General features: G+C 42.3%; 1 protein-coding gene across 2 annotated transcripts in view; it reads right to left on the bottom strand.

Annotated features, from left to right (window-relative positions):
- The window catches only part of PDCD11 (programmed cell death 11), a 173,050-nt gene that overhangs the window by 139,051 nt on the left and 13,187 nt on the right, over positions 1 to 20,812 (bottom strand). For both annotated transcript variants that reach the window (XM_033940618.1, XM_033940617.1), the window contains exons 4-8: positions 12,025 to 12,192; positions 8,515 to 8,676; positions 6,301 to 6,424; positions 5,798 to 5,979; positions 4,167 to 4,274 (exon numbers count right to left, since the gene is read on the bottom strand). In XM_033940618.1, the coding sequence (XP_033796509.1) occupies positions 4,167 to 4,274; positions 5,798 to 5,979; positions 6,301 to 6,424; positions 8,515 to 8,676; positions 12,025 to 12,192 (744 nt within the window). The remainder of the gene's footprint in view (positions 1 to 4,166; positions 4,275 to 5,797; positions 5,980 to 6,300; positions 6,425 to 8,514; positions 8,677 to 12,024; positions 12,193 to 20,812) is intronic.

Genomic DNA, 20,812 nt, shown 5'->3' with positions numbered 1-20,812 from the left:
CTCGGGGTAGAAATACTCTCCCCAGAGCAGTGTCGAATCTGACCCCCAGATGTACCAAAGACTGCGACGGGGACAGAAAACTCTTGGGAAAATTGACGATCCACCCTAACGACTGAAGGAGAGATATTACCCTCTGAGTAACCGACAAACTCTCCTGTCTGGACGAGGCGCGGATCAGCCAGTCGTCTAAGTAAGGGTGTACCCGAATCCCTTCCTTGCGAAGAGAGGCTGCTACCACGACCATGACTTTGGAAAAGGTGCGGGGAGCCGTCGCCAGGCCAAAGGGCATTGCCCGAAACTGATAGTGCTGGCCAAGAATCGCAAACCTTAGATACCGCTGATGCGGAGGCCAGATCGGGATATGTAGGTACGCCTCCTTGAGATCTAGGGACGTGAGGAACTCTCCCGGTCGAACTGCCGCAATGACCGAGCGTACCGTCTCCATCCGGAAATGGCGAACATTGAGAAACCTGTTGACCACTTTGAGGTCCAGCACCGGTCTGAACGACCCCCCCTTCTTTGGAACAATGAAGTACAGGGAATATATCCCGCGGCCTACCTCTTCCGGGGGTACCGGTACCACCGCCCCCAGATCGAGCAGCCCCTGAAGAGTCATGCGGACCGCCTCTCCCTTGGCCGCCCCATGGCACGGGGACACCAAGAAAGAATCTTCGACGGGAGAGGCGAACTCCAACTTGTACCCTTCCCGAACAATGTCCAACACCCACTGATCTGACGTGATTGTGGCCCACTCCGCCCGGAACGCCGAAAGCCGGCCCCCTAAGGGAAGGGCGGAGGGAGCCAAGCCACCGTCATTGCGGAGTGCGACTTGGTGGGGTACGTGCTGGCTGACCTGAAGAGGGTTTCGTCGTACGAAAGGAACTCCTCTGCTGAAACCTAGGCCTCGCCGCAGAGAAAGAACCATATGCTGATCTGAAGAATGGTTTACCAGGCCTGGACCGCCTCACATCTCTGAAGCGCGGTCTAGACGAGGAGGACCTCACCGGGGGCCTAGCCCTATCCTCCGGTAGACGCTGTGTTTTGGTATCCCCAAAATCTTTCACCAATTTCTCTAAGTCCTCTCCAAATAATAAACCTCCCTTAAAAGGGAGTCTCACCAGCCTAAGCTTGGATGCAGCATCTGCTGCCCAATGTCGGAGCCATAAGGATCTGCGTGATACCACTGACAGAGACATCTGTTTCGCAGATGCTCGAATAATGTCATATAAGGAGTCTGCCAAATAGGCCAAGCCTGACTCCAAATCAGCCAGTTCCGAAGGGACAGAACCCCCGGACTCCATTAAATTATCGGTCATCCCTTGTGACCACTGCAAACATGCCCTCGCCGCATACGAGCTGCAAATAGCGGCCTGTAAGGTAACCGCAGCTACTTCAAAGGACATTTTTAGTGAAGATTCAATCTTCCTATCCTGCGCATCCTTTAGTGTCACCCCCCCTTCCACCGGCAAGGTAGTCTTTTTCGTTACCGCTGCCACCAAAGCGTCCACCCTAGGTAACCGAAACTTTTCAAGTTCGGTCGGGTCAACCGGATACAGGAGCCGCATGGCCTTTGCCACTCGTAAACTGGCCTCCGGCGTATCCCATTGCGCCGAGATCAGCTCCTGCATGGCTTCATGCACCGGAAAGGACCTAGGTGGCTTACGCGTACCTGCCATCAGGGGGTTACCCGACACCTTAGCATCCTCCTGAGAGATATTTAAACCCTGCAAAGCCTTGGAAATCAAGGACGCCAGCTCCTCTCTATGAAACAGCCGGAGCGCTGAAGGATCATCAACTTCCCTGCCCGGGGGATCCTCTGCCTCCCAATCTAAGACCTCCCCTTCCTCTAATGATTCAGGAAGGGAGAAAGGTGATAAGGGAAGATTACCCTCCGCGTCCACGGTCGCGAGTCTGCGTTTCTTCGCCCCCTGCGACCGCCCAGGCGACAGCCCAGGACCCGTAGTCGGGCCGGCATTAGCACCGGATAAGCCCGTGGAGGTAGAAGGCCCAGGGAGGGACGGCCAGGTCGCCGGTACCGACTGGGCCGGCTGCGAGCCCTGTAGCAGAAAAGCTCGGTGCAATAGCATAACAAACTCCGGGGAGAAGGAACTCACCCCCATTAAAGAAGAACCGGCCTGATCAATGCTAGGGCGCGCAGCCGCGCCGTCCCCTAGCGACCCTGGCTCCCCGACCGCCGCTGACCTCCCTCAGCCGCGGCAGAGCCTTGCAGTCCCCCCGAGTCGCCCTCGAGGCCCGGGGAAGTAGACCGTGCCCCGCTGACACGGGAGATGGCTAACTCACACGCTTGCAGGAAGGCATCTTCTGCCGGTGTATCCCCACACCCTGCAGAGCAGAAGCCCGACAGTGCTCGGCGCTTCCCACAGCGCGAGCACCGCTGAGTAGCCTCTGCTGCCATCGCTAAAAACGGCGATACAAAAAACTTTTTTTTTTTTTTTTTCCACAAACGCGGCAACACGCCGCCGCGCCGACTCCGCCCACCCCCCGCTACCGCCGGAACGACCCGAACGCAAGAGGAGGCAGACAGCAAACAAAGTTACTCACCAACCGGTCCCCCGCTCTAACTGCAGTCGGGTAACAGCTGGTAATCGTACTGAAAGCCACACGAACACAGCACGGCTCAGCACAAGCAGGAAGTCGTTGGTTTGTTTTTTTTTTTACTGGAATGAAGAAACCTAAGCACAAACCTCCTGCAGTGGCCCAAGAACCCGCTCAAACAAACGGAGGGGAGGGTGGAGAAGGGACCTGGGAGGGCCCAGGTGTAGCTCCCAAAGCCGGCACCGATCAGCCAGGCACCCCTGTCCTACTGAAGAGACAGAGTCTCAACAGAGGAAGCCACAGGAACACCACCTAAACCGGCCCCAGCCAGAATCCAGGAGCTAGTAAAGTAAGCTCCATTCCTGCTGGGAGATAGAGCAAAACTGAAGTAACAAGAGGAACACCAGGCTTTAAGGCCAACTGTTAATCAGTTCTCTATCTCCACCTGCTGGTCGATGTGAGCTATACCCACTAGTCTGGATTCATCTGCTGCTTTGCTATGGAATGAGGCATTATGACATCACAATCTCAGCTCTGCTTCCCAAAGGCTGAAACTCTTCACACTATTACTATGAATTATTTCTAGAGCGCTACCAGACATATGCAGCGCTGCACAGAGTCACAAAGAAGACAGTCCCTGCTCGAAGGAGCTTACAATCTAAACAGAGAAGATAGACAAACAGGATGTCATAGATGCAGTTAAGGGGAATGGTTAGTCTGCTGGCTAATGTTGTGGGCAGTGGGGAGGAGGGTTATGGATTGAAGGCTATATCAAAAAGGTGGGTTTTCAGTCTGCTTTTAAATAAGGAGCTTTTAAAGAAGCAGCAGCGGCACTCTGAATGGCCTGCCCTGCCCCACTAGGGCTTCCCTCTGCTGCGTCACTGACGACATCATAAGTGATGCAGGAGAGAGAAGGCCCCGGCGGGGCAGGCTGAGAAGCAGCCCGTTCAAAGTGCCGTCGCTGCTGCTTTAGGAGGCCTCGGAGATATGTCAGGTTTAATCAGGGTGGGGGGGTCACTGAATCGGTGAATCCGATTTTTTCAGACAATAAATTGATTCAAATCAACGAATCGGGTAGCACTACTGTTGGGTTAGTAGGCTTTCCCTAGGTTTCCTCCCATCCTGGCTCTTCTGTTGACCTCATAGCTCCATGGTCTCCTGGGACTTGTAGTTTCCACTTCTTAAAGCAATATCCTCATTTTCTAATTTCCACTGATTAAAAGGGCGCAATGTGGTTTGGCTTGCTGCTTCTTCTTTCTGATAACGACACATCAGTGCCTTATCACAGTATCCAGTTTTGTAAAGTGTGGTACTTACACATGAAGGTTGTAAAAACAGCAACTTCAGGTATAAATGCCTGGACCTGCACATTCCAAACCACGAGTTATGCTGCTCTTGATTTGGAAGCATTTCTTCCTAACATGATAGTTTCTGGTGAAATGTGCCAACATTTTTAACTGTCAATTCTGGGTATATATATATATATATATATATACTGAATGGAAAATCCAAATTCCTATCTGGTCATCCTATGCAAAAACCAGGCTTGATATGTTTCAGAAACCCATTTCTCAAAATAAAGCTGGTCATTCATTATGCCACCCACCTACCATTTGTTCTTCATGATATCCCCCAGACCTATTTGGATCCAAGTGCAAAAAGTCCACAATTCCAGTGAAAGAGGACAGGAAAGACACAGTAATACCATTGAAGAGTACCTAGAGTAGGAATACATAACCACAAAGTTACATTTCCATAACACACACACCACAATACTTGACTGATGTATCTACCAAGTTGACAGTGGATTATTGTTTGCTCCCAATGCTCTTTTTTGAAAAAACGAGGATAATTTTTAGAAGCCGTTCACTCACATGAACAAAACACAAGGGAAACATCATGCATGCCTATTGCCCAGACTAAAAACAGGGGGGAGGGGGGCTTAGAAGCATGGTTAGGTTGGTGGAGGGAAACAAACTACAGTGGTACCTCGGTTTACGAGTGCACCGGTTTGCGAGTGTTTTGCAAGACGAGCAAAACATTTGCAAAATCGGTGCCTTGGAAACCGAGCATGGCTCGATTTACGAGCACCCCCCCCCCCCCCCCGCAATCCGGCACCCCCCCGACACGATCCGACCCCCCCCCACACACACAATTGGGCACCCCCCCTGCCGCTTCTTACCCTCATCTGGGCACTCTTGAAGATCGGCCCTCGTCTGCTGGGCCTTGAGCATGCTCAGATGCTCAAGGCCCAGCAGACGAGGAGTCCGATCTTCTAGAGTTCCCAGATGAGGGTAAGAAGCGGTGGGGGGTGCCCAATCGTGTCAGGGGGGTCGGATCGTGTCGAGGGGGTGCCCAATCGTTTCGGGGGGTGCCGGTTCGAGGCAGGGGGGGGGGTTGCCTGATCGCAGGGGAGGGCCTTCGAGGGGAGCAATGCCGGTTTTCGGGAGGGGGGGAACGCATCAAAGCGAGTTTCCATTATTTCCTATGGAAATGGATAATAATGGATAAACGAGCATTTTGGATTACGAGCATGCTCCTGGAACGGATTATACTCGTAATCCAAGGTACTACTGTATGTTGTTTCAAAGGGAAAAGGTGCCTCCACATAAAACCAGTGCAAATCCAAGCAAGTGCATTTTCCTGGGGCAATTTTTAAAGGAAAAATACTATATGTTTTTATATATATTATATTTTATATATATTTAATTTTTTTAGCCTGTCCTCCCAAAGGAGCTCAAAACGGGTTACAAATCAGGTACTCAAGCGTTTTCCCCATCTGTCTCAGTGGGCTCACAATCTATATAATGTACCTGGGGCAGGGGAGGATTAAGTGACTTTGCCCAGGGTCACAAGGAGTAGCACAGGGTTTGAACCCACAATCTCAGGGTGCTGAGGCTGTACTTTCACCACTACGCCACACTCATATATTCCTCTAGGGCTGGTTCAAAGTCTATGAAGCTATTTTTTTGAAAACTGCCTTATACATTTAAAAACTTTTACATATAAAAGCCAGCAAGAGAAAATAGTATCTTGGAGGTACTCAAATAGCTGGGCTGCTCACCCCAGTGACTATAAGAACATCACCAAACTTCTATTAATGGCAAATCTCCCCCAAGGACAAAGGGTAGCAAGAGATGTGACTGAATCCCAGCTAAAATCTAACAGGATCAATTAAATCTCTTTGCTTTCAGAGCATCCCATTGCCTTCCATATCTCTTGAAAATGGCTATAACCTCACCTTCTTAACTTGAGCTTTGACGATCAGTCCTGGCAACAGGTTATTAAGTGTCCACTTCTGTTCTTCTGTCGCAACAGCTACAGCAACATCTACCCGGTTGACAGACAGATGGACAATTCTCCCATTGTCTTTGACTTTTTCTATCACACAGTTTAAGTATTGGCCCACCTTCAGATCATCTCCTGCAAACACAAAAGGCAAGCAACAAATTCCTACAGATTTCACTACATAAGCGCAGATGTTGCTGATGGGAAAGGCTTAAGAGCCTCATGGCCAACGCTGAATCTTTTATTCATCATCCTGAGAAAATAACCAAGCTGCACCTTTCAGGTAAATATAAACTCTAGGTTCCCATTTCCACCCCATCGTTATCAGTGACCATGAGATGTTGCTGAAAGCAAAAGGAAGAGTCAGAGCACAATAACGAACAGACAAGCACCTCAACTCATTTCACTTGGAGCATACGTGAACAGACACCATATTCGGGCAGGACCAAGACATACCTTTATTTGTTGTTTTCACATAGTTTTGGGCTGCCTGATGAGGTAAAAAAGCTTTAGTGCCACCAACTCCGATGTCAATCAGATAGCCATGATCTTCCATGCTGGCCACACAGCCAGATAACAGCTGAGGAGGGCAGAGAAGGGAGTAGAGACAAAATGAACGATGCCATTCACCAACATGGCATTGCAGTAAAACCAGTATTACCATTATGCAGTCGAATTGTCTGAACTACATAATGGAGGTTTTTATGCCTCATTTAAACTTTCAAACCTGTGAGTGAAATATCAGATAAACGTTTAAAGATCCTATGGTTAAGGCTGTATAGCCCACTTCCGGGATTCAAGCACAACCATCATTGCATTTACGCCTTCGTTGTGATTATAGTGAATATTTCCCAAACCATTTTTAGTATTATTTGATTTTTCTTTATTGCGACTTAAATTAGATTTAAACTACTTGCTGCCATTACTTCAACAGACCACATGGCCAGTGTTTTGTCTCCTGCTTCAGGGTAGAGGTCCGAATATTAATATCAGATATTTCACTATGAACAATTAGACCCTATTTTGAATTTTCAGCCTTTAATTTATTGGTCCAGTCATTACTGTTGAGTCTCCTTGACTATTGCAATATTGCTTATTTATCAATTACTAAGAAGGAATTTTTGAGATCATCATTGATACAGAACACAGCAGTTAGATTGATTTATGGATTGAAGAAATACGATCATGTTACGTTATTTTATTGTAAATTGCACTGGTTGCCTGTGGAAGCTCGGGTATTATTCAAGTTGGGCTGTTTTTGCTACAAGGTTTTATAGGGTGCAGCCCCTACTTATCTGGCTAATAGTTTTTCCATAGCTACGCACAAATGCAGAAGAAAAACTCATGCTCTGTTCAATTTCCCTTCTGTAAAAGGTTGTAAAAGCAAGAAATTCCTAAATCACTCTTTAGCATCTCAGGCAGCTTCTCATGGAAAAGAATTTCGATCATTGTTGCTCACAGCCGTTTATTACAGACATTTTAGAAAACAGCTAAAAACCTATCTTTTCTCCAAATACCTGACTAGCTAACTCATTCAAATATACAATTATGTTTAATGTTTATAATCTTTTGTAAACCGCGTAGAACTTTTTGGTAACGCGGTCTATAAGTATAATGTTAATTTAGAAAATTTATATGTGCTGGGGCTTTCCTTGATTATTCATTCTTAACCCTGCACTGTAAATAATTGGACTCCTGAAAAGGTATTGTGATAGTATTTTGGCAGCTTGTTACAATGTTAGTGAAGTTGGCTGCGTACAGTTTTTAAGGCTCTTTCGCCACTATTGTTGGAAAATACAACAAACTCCATAGTGCTCTCCCACTTGTTGGATTAGTAGCTTTTAGATCAGTGTGTCGCAAACTTTTTAAAGCTGCTGGCACACTAAACTTGGGGCTGCGGCTGGAGGGCACCCGGAAAGGCGTGGATGTCGACGTGATAACGTAACGTGCAGGTGCGGATGTCCTCCAGCTGTGGCCCTGAGCCTCCTATTACCACTGGGGAGTGCTATAGAAGGAGAGGTGAGGAGAAGGAACAGATGCGCTGGCGAGGAGGTGAGGCACAAGCGCCAACTGACTGACTACAGGATGTACCTTTCGCCGTGAGAGACACGTCCTGTAAGCAGTCAGCCGGAGCCTCTCCTCGCTGGCATCTCGGGGCACACGGTTTGCGATACACTTTTAGATAATATTGTTGTAACACAGGCCTGCACAACTCCGGTCCTCGAGGGCCGAATCCAGTCGGGTTTTCGGGATTTCCCCAGTGAATTTGCATGAGATCTATTTGCCTGCACTACTTCCATTGTATGCATATTGATCTCATGCACATTCATTTGGGAAATCCTGAAAACCTGGCCTGGCGAGGGCCGAAGTTGTGCAAGCCTGGTGTAACAGGATTACAGTTACTATACAGTAGTTTATTAATGTGCTAAGATAATCCATTTGGAGACACTGTCCTCCCCAAAATCTTCAATTATTTGTTATATTCTGTGATTTTTCCACATTCTATCATGTTTTTCAAAGATAGGATTGAAAAAAGTCTACAGAAGCAGAAATTATAATATTTTTGCATCAGCATCACAATAATGCTTACCAGCTTCAATACAAGTAAGGAAAGAAAGCAATAGCTAAAATAAGGGAAGGAATAAGCACGCTTCTATAAACACATCGTACCATTCCTGATCTCAGAGCTCCAGAATTAAGGGCTTTGTTTACGTCTTTGGGGTTCACAGATAGCTTGACGCTATTATACCCTCTCACAGTCTTCTCTAATGAATTTATAGCACATCTCACTAACATTCCTGGAGCGAATAAATCTGGAAGAGGGGTCAAGGCCTGTAGGGTAAAAAAAAAAAAAAAAAATCAAAAGTCATGATAGCAACATTTTAATTGCTCATAAAACAATGCAAAAAGAAAAAAAAAAAAAAAAAAAAAGATTTCAACGTGTATAAAGCAAAAATGAAGAATCAGATACAACTTACTCATAAGCACAGATTCTACATTGTGAACCGAAAAAAAAACACACCAAAATGTTTTGTCGTATCTTCCACAGAACTCGGAAAATTCTTATGAAATTCAGTGTGCTGTATCCTGAATGAAGTTGATGTCAAATGTAAATATTTCCCACCGTGCAACACTACCTTGTGAAAATAAATGGTGAACGGAATAAAAACACATCAAAATGTTTTATGGCGTATCTTGCAGAAAAATGTAAAGTCAAAAAGTAATGTTTCAATTAAGCAAATGTTCGAAGTGCGCTTCCTTTGCATGAAGCCTTGGCTGCCACTGATCTGTGGACTTGTCAACGATGCTCTGCTTCATCTCAGCCCAGAGATGAGGTGCTGTTTAAGATCCTCAACATCAGATATTGCTGCCTGGTAGACGCATTCCTGTTATCAGCCCCCAGATCCAGTAGTCAACTAGGTTTAGGTCTGCTGAATTTGCAGGCCATAGGACTGGACCAATGTAGCAGTTCTATGGTGTCCTGCTTCTGTGTTGAGGACATCCCGGTAGTATGCACCGTTGACCTTAACCCCAGGATCGATGAAGAACAGATCTGTGAATCTGAGTTTTGAGATTGCTACCAGGACCATGACTGATTGGCTGAAAGTCGGGCAGGTCCTTAGTAGGTGTTGGCCATTAACCTTATGCTTCTGATTCGCTGCCTTCAGTAACTGACGTAAATTTAGAGGGAGGTTAAATTTAGAAAAAAGAACGAGAGAAGTTACAAGTTCGGGACGGTGCAATAAGCTATAAAGGGGTAAATTTCCTTTTTTAAATCATAATTTGGTTTTTTCCTCTTTTATATTATTAACAAAACTTATAAGGTGATGAATTCTATACTTTAAGATATGGATTTATGTTACAGGGGACTCTTCTTGATACAGCCTATCGGCGAAACATGTTGAAGCAACAGGTCCCTTCCCAATACGAGCAACTTTAAAGATAAGTTTAACTTATAAATATAAATTAAATGAGCACAAAGCACACAGCACTTTATAATTGTTTGGTTTTTAAAAAAAACCAAAAAAAAAACCAACCCAAAATATATAAACGGGACTGATGATGAGGCCAGTACAAAAGGAATATTTTAGTCATTGAAAACACTCGGCTAATACTGACATTTCTGAAGACATGTATATATACATTAAAAAAATGTGAAACAATATTGTCTTGATAATATGACTCAGTGTTGTTGGAGGCATTTACAGGCGATCATGCTGTGTTTTAATCGGTGAAGCTACTGTAAACATCTTTTCATCTGTAAACCAGATGAAGCTGACACTGTGCTATTTGCATTGTTTTAGGAATGTGTCTTTTTTGTGTAACGTTAACTCTTGGATACGATGGTTTTAAGACACCTTAATTTCAGATTGTCATGAATTATTCTAACCACAGTTGCCTGCTTATTCCTGCTTCTCTGGCCATTTGGCGAGTTGTTTGGTGTGTTTGCATCACGTCCTCCTGGCTCAATACAAGATCGCACACGATGTCCATGCGCTGTGTGCGAATGGAGTGTGGTCGTCCGCTGCCTGGCTTAAGAGCCACAGTGCCCGCTGCTCGGATCTTGCCTGGCAGCACATCAAGGCCATTTTTGTTCCAACCCTTCTGTGGGAACTCTTTCAACAATCGTCGACTGCTGTAACCTTTATCAGAATTCGGTCTTCTGCAGTGAAATCCATTTTAATACAGAGACTTTACAAACTATCGTCTGCGTCTGCGCATATCCCATAGCATCAATTCATTTTCACAAGGTAGTGCTGTGGTGCAGTGGGAAATATTTACAACATTTTACATCCACTTAATTCAGGACACGACACACTAAATTACATACAAATCAGCCGAGTTCTGTGGAAATAAGATACGACAAAAAACATTTTGGGGTGGATTTTTTTTTTAGTTCATAGAGTATATGCCAGTGGTCTCAAACGCGCGGCCCGGGGGCCACATGTGGCCCGGCAGGTACTATTTTGAGACCCTCAGTATGTTTATCATAATCACAAAAGTAAAATAAAACAGCTTCTTGATCATATGCCTCTTTAGCTATAAATGACAATATTATTATTAAAACTTAGCCAAAAGGAAAGATTTATCCTATATAATAAAAGTTTACCGGCGCATGCGCTGTTAAAACAGGGTGATCCCTGCTGCTGTGGTGTGTGATCCGTGGCCGTGTTCCATTTTAGAACCTGGCGGCAGGGAACATTTTGGCCACTCCCCTCCTCCCGCCCTCACTCACCATCCGCTGCTACGAGGAAGCGCAGGCAAGCTCTCTCCCTGCCCGCGTCCTCGGCAGGGAACACACCTCCCGCCCTTGCTCGCCGCTACCGCTGCCACCGCCGCTGATCCTCCTCTTCAGAGCAGCCTGCGATCGTGGCTGGCTTTAAAGAACCTCATAGGCTGCTCTCCAACTTCAGAAGCACGTTCCTTCTGACGCACGGGATCCCGTCAGAGGGAACGTGCTACCGAGTTGGAGAGCGGCCTGCGAGGTTCGCTAAAGCCGGCCACCACAATTGCAGGCTGCTTTGAAGAGGAGCAGGCCAGAAGACGCTGGGATGGAGGGAGGGTAAGAAGGGGATCAATACAGGGGACCAGGGGGAGAGACAGAAGGGGCCATGGAGAGATAGGGAGAGGGAAAGGGGGCTGCTTTGGGGGGAGGGGTGTGCTAGGGGCAAACAGCTTTGCTCTGGGGGGGAAGACAGAAGAGGGCCATGGAGAGACAGTTAGGGAGAGGGAAAGGGGGCTGCTTTGGGGGGAGGTGTGTGCTGGGGGTAGACAGCTTTGCTCGGGGGGGGGAAGACAGAAGGACACAGACAGCGGCCAAGGACAGAGAGAGATAAAGAAACACAGACAGACACATCTATTCTAGCACCCGTTAATGTAACGGGCTTAAAGACTAGTAAACTATAAAGAGTTTTACCTAGTGCAAACTTGTCATTTCTTTAATAAGACATTAACTATTTTTTTCGTGAGGCCCTCCAAGTACCTACAAATTCAAAAGGTGGCCCTGCAAAGGGTTTGAGTTTGAGACTACTGGTATATGCAGGATGACAATGGAAAAGATGAAATCTGCTGATCTGTGATCAATCCATGTGGGAGGTACGTGCCCCATGAAACGATGTGGCCCTATAAATTGATACTCATCAAGTCCAATGCATGGCATAAATACTTCCACACTCTTACCTCCAGCGCAACCTCTTTGTCCACCTGGTCGCTGAGGAGCTTGGTATACGCTTCTGAGATATTTGTTATTTGAACAAAGCCCACGAGTCCATCTGGCAGGCTGACAACTACTTCAAGATCACTTACTTCCTTCACACAACCAAGCAGCAGCAGTCCTACGCTCAGGTCCTGAAATTCAAGCAACACAGTTGCACATTAGAAGTGACGGCAAAAATCAGGCAACAAACTGAGGAAAAGAAACGAAAATCTTTATAGAACTACCAGTGCGAGTTATAAATGTCCTGAAAAGAATACAAAGAGAATATCAGAAATATTTTGTCTATTTAAGCAAAAGAGTGTTAAGAATCAGTAGCATAGCCATGTGGAACCCCTAATTTGGGCTTAGGTCCACTCCAAAATGCAGCACCCGCTGGTGGGCACGACCAACCCTTGTACATGCTGCATGAGCATTGATGAAGTCTGTTTTTAGTGTTGTTGGTTTTTTTTTTATTTACTGTATATACTCGAATATAAGTCAAGACCTCATTTCCCCCCTCCCCCAAAAAGTAGGCAAAATGGTTGACTCGAATATAAGTCGGGCAGCTTAATATTCAAGTGCCCTGCCAGGATCGTCAGGCTCTGCACCCAGCCCCCTCCCTGCCAGGCACTACATACAGCCCCCTTCCCTCACAGGCTCTTCACTCTGTCCCCCCTCCCTACCCATCATATCTCCTCTGCTGCTGGAATCCCTGGTGGTCCAGAGTGTAGCAGGCAGGAGTGAGCTTTCCACGCTCCTGCCTGCTACACCTCTGGACTACCAGGGATTCCAGTGGCAGAGGAGGTATGATGGACAGGGCAGGGACAGGGTGCAGAGCCTGGCGGATCGGCGGAGGCCTGCAATAAGTCTGGGAGGGGGGCAGATGGATGCTGGCCCAAATATAAAACTGGGACCCCCATATAAATTCTGGTTTATATTCGAGTATATACGGATTTAAATTTCTATACCTCAGAATGGTTTACATGAATTTATTCAGGTACTCATGCATTTTTCCCTGCAACACAAGAAGTTCATATCATGAACTGAGAATGCATGGGAGTGCTGGTGTCAGTGGCTGAAACATGCTGTTGACTTCCTTGCTGCTCAGGCAGCAAGGGCAGGGGTTCAGACAGCAGACCTCTTTGGCAGGTGGGGCTTGGGCACTCCTACTAGCCACAGCATGACTTAACAGGGTGAGGAGAGGAAAGAGGAGAAGAACTAAGAGGAAAGATATGGCCCCCCTCAGTCCACCTCCGAGTCACCCCCCCCCATAAAAATGGACTTCTGGCTACGCTCCTACTAAGAATGTCACCTAGAACCAGATGGTATAAGTATAACATGCAGCACCACTATGTCTGAGATTAGGGCGACTAATTGTCTTCGTTTTTTCAGGATCTACAAACCCAAACATCAAGGGAACAATACAAGCTTCCACACAAAAAAGGCAAGATTAAAAGAGGAAAGGAATATCAAATCGTCTTGACAGGAAAGCAAAATCAAAGTAGTCTATTTGTAAACTGCTCTGACATTTTGCAGTGAAAGGTGGTCAAGCAAATCCAAGCAAACATCCGCTATAATAAAACCCTTAGCGCACATGCGCACTTCAAAGTCCGTGCGTCCATGCTCCGTGCCACACATGCGCAGTACATAAAGAAATGGTGTAAGGTGAGATGGTGGGACTGGGATTCGACACCACCACCGTCCAACCACTCCTGCTAGCTACGAAGCTCCACCTTTCCTCAGCACTTCATTGGTAGCGCTCTGCTCACCGAAGGCACCGGTGGGCCTCTGATTGGGCCACAGCAGAGTCGCTTTCGAGATTTCACAAACAAGTGGGGAGGAAGGCTGGTGGTGCTGGTAGTGGGATTGGACTTCGGGTCAGCCTGCGCTGACGAAATCTTGGGGTTTGGTTCGATAAGACTTCAGAGGAGCTATGTGGTAGCCCCCATGCCCAGACCCACTTATACCCTGACCCCACCCATGCCACGCTTCTACCATGCCCGGACCCTGCTTCTCACTGTTCAAAAGTTACTGGATGCCGGCCCTCATCACTAACAACAGTGAGCACATGACCTTGGTTCTTTCTCTCAGAACCATCATCATCAGTGAAGCACTGGGGCAAAGTCCCAGAGAGAGTGCGGAGGTTGCAACTTAGCTTCGGGAGACTACCTGAAGCTATTTGGATTTTCTTAAAGTGCAGGCACTATTAGAGTTGCTAACTATACAAAATGGAAAAATAAATTACATCTAGGCATTGCTCACGAGGCAAGAGGTGCTGGATTCAGGTGGAGGGAGTGGGAGAAGGGAGAATTGTTGGAGTCAAGTGAGGAAAGGAGAGAGAGAGAGAGAGAGAGACTCAGGGATGGTGTAAGGGAGGGAGGGAGGGAGAGATGTCAGATTTGGGAGATGGACGAGAAGGACAGAGGAGAAAGACAGAGGGGCTACAAGAGGGACAGGGTGAGATGGTAGGGGATAGGGAGAGATAGACTTCAGGGAGCATGGAGGGGGCAGGACCACTGCTGCTTTGGGGCACTGAGGGAGGAGGGGTTGGTACGTCAGGACCGCTGCTGCCGCCTCAGGTAAGTAATGGGGGTCCAGGAGGCCAGACCCACACCCACATGGAGGGAAAGGCCCTGTTTGGTGATAAATGCAGTGGAAGATCTATGAGGGTCAAATGGGTACAGAGGACTAAGGAAATGGTGAAAGGTGAGGTGGTTGGACTGGGATCAGTGGGAGGCAGGGTCCGGGCATGGTAGAGGTGGGGCATGGGTGGGGTCAGGGCTATTCTAACACTAGCTAGCTAAACACTAGTACAGTATAAATACATTAACCAGCATGAAACAGTGGGAAGGGTTTTTTGGTACATTCTCACATATAAATGGGACAGGAGAGAGTGGTGGAAGGAAAGGAAGCGACTGGTCTACTAATATGGGCTGCATATTAGGGTGGCTATGCCTCAGCAAATGGCAAAAGGAGATGTGATATCTCACAGACAAGCAAGCTTGTTTGACTGGCAACTTAGACGCTGCATTAGCTAAAGCTTACACAGAAAGACAGAGTTCATTTTTCAAAGGGCCTAGAGTCCTAACTCAGGAATTTAAGTGTTTAAAATTGCCTGGCTGGAAACTCACTCAAATTTAGGACTCTTTTTCCCTTTGTGCTTGTTGCAGGTTTCCGGGTCTCGCCGCGTCTTTGTTAGGTAGAAACTGACGTTTACTTTCAGCCACCATGCTGAGGCTTTCTTCAGGGTCTGGCTTTCTTTCCGGGTCTCGATGTATCCTGACAAAGATACATCGAGACCCGGAAACCTACAACAAGCACAATGCCAGCCGTGGAAACACTGAGAGAACATCTTTTTCCCCTCATTACCTAAACATTGGTGCCTAAGAAGTAGAGAGCTACGGGTGGGGGGGAGGGGTTGTGAGAATTAGGGCAGGGAAAAAATTAGGCACCAAACAATGATTTTCAGTGTGAGGCATCTAACTTAACATTCTAAGGGGCGGAATTATTGACCTGAGTTACCATTAATGGGGGAATTCATCAATGTGTGCTACTTTTAAGATCGGTTATTTTACCAAAAGTCATGCTAATTTAGAAAGGGTCCCTTCTATTCAATGAGACCTTGAGATATAATAGCACAAGATGTGGTAAAATAACATGTCAAGTTTCAAGTTTTATTAAGATTTGTTATCTACGCAATATCATATTTCAATTCGTATAACATTTTAAAAGGGGAGGATAAAACAAAACACTGAATACAAATTATATAAATTCAAATACAAATTATATACGTTCTAATACATAACTGGTACAGAAGGCAAGGGGGATGAACTACAATCTTTAGAGAAAAAAAAGAAACATATAGGGAAGAATACATTTGGTGGGGACACTTAAGAAAAAAAAAGAAAGGAAATAAAAAAAGGATAATTTTCGACCTACTCGTAGAATTGATTAAGGTCTAAAAAATTTAGTGATTAGTAAATTATGTTGTCTATGTTTCAAATGTGTCCTTATAAAGAAAACTTTTTAAGGAACGATTGAATTTTTCTAAGGAAAGATTCATTACGTAAATTATTCCATAGCTGGAGTGCTATAACTGAGAAAATGGTAGATCTCCTGGTCCCTATTAATTTTAACGAAGGAATAGTTTTTTTTTTTTTCATTATATTTTTATTTTCAAATTTCACAAAAAGTGTACAGAATAATAAAATACATTTGATACATGCATGGTATCACTTTTATATCTAACAAAATGTATGTCTGAATTTGATTTTCCCCTTCCCCCTCCCCCCACCCCTTCACCATTTTAATATAATATTTTAAAATTTTATAAAAGTATATAACATATTGGAATACAATTATTCAATAACATATTTATATCTAATACAATATATTTTGGATAAATTTTATTCGTTTTTCCTCCCCCCACCCTTCTATTATCCCTTAATCATTTGTTACTTTTTGTATAATATATTATAATATACTATATATAAATTGTTTTCCTTACCCCCCCTATATGTGTGTCATAAGAAAATCTCTAAAAGAAGAAAGGAAGAAAAAGTATTCTATTATTTAATCATTACAGTATTTTGTCAATGGCCCCCATATTTTTATAAATTTATCATATGTCCCTTTTTGTATTGATATTGTTCTTTCCATTTTAAAAACATGGCATATTGTATTCCACCAAAATGTGTAGTTTAGGTTGTTGTAATTTTTCCAATTGTTAGTTATATGTTGAATGGCAACCCCTGTCATAATTAATAAAAGTTTATTGTTTTCTGGTGAAATTTGACTTTTTTTTCTCATCATTGTTCCAAATAAAATTGTATCATATGATATTGCAATATGATTTTCCATTAATTTATTAATTTGTGGCCAAATTGAATTCCAAAATATTTTAATATAAGGACAGTAATATAATAAATGATCTAGTGTCCCTGGTTCTAGATTACAGTGCCAACATCTATTAGACTTAGAACTATCTAATTTTTGTAATCGAGTAGGGGTCCAAAAAGCTCTATGTAATAAAAAGAACCATGTTTGTCTCATAGATGCCGACACTGTACATCCCATTCTCCAAGACCAAATTAGTGGCCATTGAGATGCATTAATTTGATGTCCAATCTCAATGCTCCAAATGTCTCTTAGACCATTTTTTGGTTTTTTATTCAAATATCCAGATATTAATTTATACCACAATGCGGCTTGATGTCCTAGGAAGTCTGCTTTAAAGCATAAGAATTTTAAACTATATTGATTGTTTAATGATTTCCATTCAGGGAACCCAACCTGAATGGCCTGCCTCAATTGCAACCATTTAAAACTTTGTGTTTTATTAAGACCAAATCTATGTTGCAATTGTGAAAAATCCAGCAGTTTACTTTCTGAAATAATATCATCTAGAGATCTAATTCCTGCAATAATCCAGTTCTTCCAAAGGATTTGAGCTCCGCCTACTTTGATCTTGGAGTTTATCCATATGGATTGATTAGTTGATTTATAAATTGGGATGGGTGTTAATTTATCAATAAATCTCAATGTTTTCCAAGTATCCATTATTATTTTATTTTCTCTGTATCTTTTAGGTATATTAATACTTGGTAAATGAACTAAATTTAGGGGAAACATAAGGCGCCATTCCAAATATAACCAATCTGGTGCATTATCTATAAGTTCTGGGAGGATCCAATACATACCCTGACGTAGAATATAGGCTTGATGGTACCTATAGAAATTTGGAAAATTTACCCCTCCCTCCTTAATTGATTTTTGTAAGGTTACTAAAGCTATTCTAGGTGTTTTACCAAGCCAAAGAAATTTTGTTAAAATTCTATTAAGCTTCTTATAAAAGGACCCCTGAAAATAAATAGGTATCATACTCATTTGGTAGCAAACTACAGGCAACATCATCATTTTAATAGTTTGAACTCTGCCCCACCAAGATATATGCAATGGGTTCCATTGCTCACATAACTCCGTTATTTTTTTTAATACATATTTTTCATTTTCTTTTACAGTATCTTCAATTGTTTTTTTAACTTGAATGCCTAGATATTTAAATCCTTCTTCTTTCCATATGAATGGAAAAGTATCAAATAATCCTTTTACACAGTAAACATTCAAGGGTATAATTTCAGATTTATTCCAATTAATTTTATAACCTGAAAATTTGCCAAACTTATCAATTAATTCCAATAAAGAAGATAAGGTAGACTCTGGATTTCTCAAATAAAGCAAAATATCATCAGCATAAGCCGAAATTTTATATTCCATATCAGAATATGGAATTCCTTGTATCTCCCTCGTTTGCTGTATTGCTAACAATAAGGGTTCTAATACAACATCAAATAACAAAGGAGACAAAGGACAACCTTGTCTAACTCCCCTCTGCAATTGAAAACCATTAGATATCTTATTATTAATATTTAATCTTGCAATCGGGAAGCTATACAATGTTTTTACCATTTGTATAAATCCAGAACCTATACCAAACCATTCTAAAGCCTGATACATAAAATTCCATTCTACCCTATCAAATGCTTTCTCAGCATCTAGTGAAACTGTAAATGCCGGTTCATCAATTTTTTTTTGACAAGTTTAGCATGTGAAATAATAGTCTAGAATTATTGGAGGAATGTCTTTTAGCAACGAAACCCGTTTGATGCATATCTATAATATGTGGGAGAGCTTTGGCTAATCTCAAAGCCAAAATTTTCGCCAAAAGTTTATTATCAACGTTTATCAATGATATAGGCCTGTAGTTCGAAACCAAAGTAGGATCTTTATTTGGCTTAGGCAAAACAATTATTATTGATTCAGCCATAGTACCTTTTATATTACCTTTTATAAGTTGTGTCTGATATAATTTTAATAAATGTGGGGAGAGAATATTTTGAAATGTTTTATAAAATTCTACTGTGTAACCATCACCACCTGGAGCGGATCCAACTCTAAGAGATCTCAATGCTGTCTCTAATTCTTTTAATGATATAGGTTCTTCTAAACTTCGTTTTATATGATCAGGAATCTTAGGTCCATTTATTAAATCTAAAAATTTTTTTTCATCTTTTTGTTTCTCCAAATAAGGTTCAGAAGAATATAGATCCTTATAAAAATTTAAAAATTGTTTTAATATTATATTTGTTTGATTTGTTATTATACCATTATCATCTTTTATTCCATTAATATTAGTTCTCCTTTTTTTTTGCCTTAAGATAATTTGCTAATAATTTTCCTGCTTTATTAGAATTTCCATAATACACCGTTTGTTTGGAAAACAAATCTTTTCTTATCATTTTTGAAGTTAATTCATTATATTTACCTTTTACTTTCAAAAGAGATTGCAAAACTTCATATTCCCATTTACTTATCAATTTAGCTTCTAATATTTTTATTTCTTTTTCTAATTCTATATATTGTTTTTTAATTTGTTTCCTAATAAAAGCTGAATATGATATGATATTACCCCTCATAGTTGCTTTAAATGCATCCCATACATTCTCTATAGATGTATCTTCCACTAAATTTATTTGAAAAAATTCATTAATTTGTGTTTTAAAATTTTCTAAAAATTTGTCATCCATAAGCAATGCATTATCAAATCTCCAAAGAGGTCTATTATTTTCTAATTGATCTAATTGTAATTCTATCCATATTCCCGCATGATCTGAAATGATAATAGGATCAATGGAGGCTTTAATCACTTGGTGCACTTTATTTGTTGAAACAAAAATATAATCTATTCTTGAAAATGATTTATGAACCTGTGAACAAAATGAATATTCCTGATCATTAAAATGAAGAATACGCCATATATCTTTCAAATCACATGATCGAACTAAATTATCTAGACCTAAAGATTTAATATTTTTACCTGGTTTTTTATCCAATAATGGATCCATTACAGCATTAAAATCTCCAGCCACCACTAAATTAGAGGCAGCCAGTGGTAATAACATATTTTGTAGCTTTTTGAAAAATTCTGATTGATTCGAATTAGGGGCATATATATTAAATAACGTCAGGGTATCATTTCCCATACCTATATCAATGTGTATCCATCTTCCATGTGGATCTGAATTTTTTACTTTTATATTGGCCATACATTTTTTATTTATAAGGATTGCAACCCCTGCTTTTTTACCCACTGCTGGAGCAAAAAAACATTCTTTTATCCATCCACCTGATAATTTCTGTGATTCCTTCATATTAAGATGGGTCTCTTGCAGACAATAAATATCTGCATTTTGTTTTTTTAAAAATGTTAATATTTTTTTCCTTTTAACTACGTGATTCAGGCCATTGACATTGATAGAATATATTTTAAAAGACATTATATATTTTTATACTTTTCATTATCTTATTCTTCCTCTCCTCTTTCATATTTAATAACCAAAAAATTTTCTTCATGACACACATATTTAACCCTATTATATCTCCCTTAATTATTCTAATAAATATTCTTCTTATCCCTCCCTTTCCCACCCAATTCATTGGCTGCTTAAGGATACACATTGGAATTGTAATCCTAACATTCTCCCCATTCCAGGCAATCAATATTCAATTTTTTAAACAAGTTTCCCTTCTATCTATCTATATTGATCTTTTATATATATTTAATCATTTTTCATAACATTTTATTAATGAATCATTTTCCATTTAATAATATGTTAATTTGTATTTCCTTAGTATTACGATTTCAACATATAATATTTTTTAAAAACATATATGCAGTGTATTATTTAATAATTTTCTTATATTCTGTTCTTT

Source organism: Geotrypetes seraphini, chromosome 4 (assembly GCF_902459505.1).
Source record: "Geotrypetes seraphini chromosome 4, aGeoSer1.1, whole genome shotgun sequence".
Classification (NCBI taxonomy): Eukaryota; Metazoa; Chordata; class Amphibia; order Gymnophiona; family Dermophiidae; genus Geotrypetes; species Geotrypetes seraphini.
Note: the sequence above shows the minus strand (reverse complement) of the source record. Positions and strands in the feature narration are given on the sequence as shown.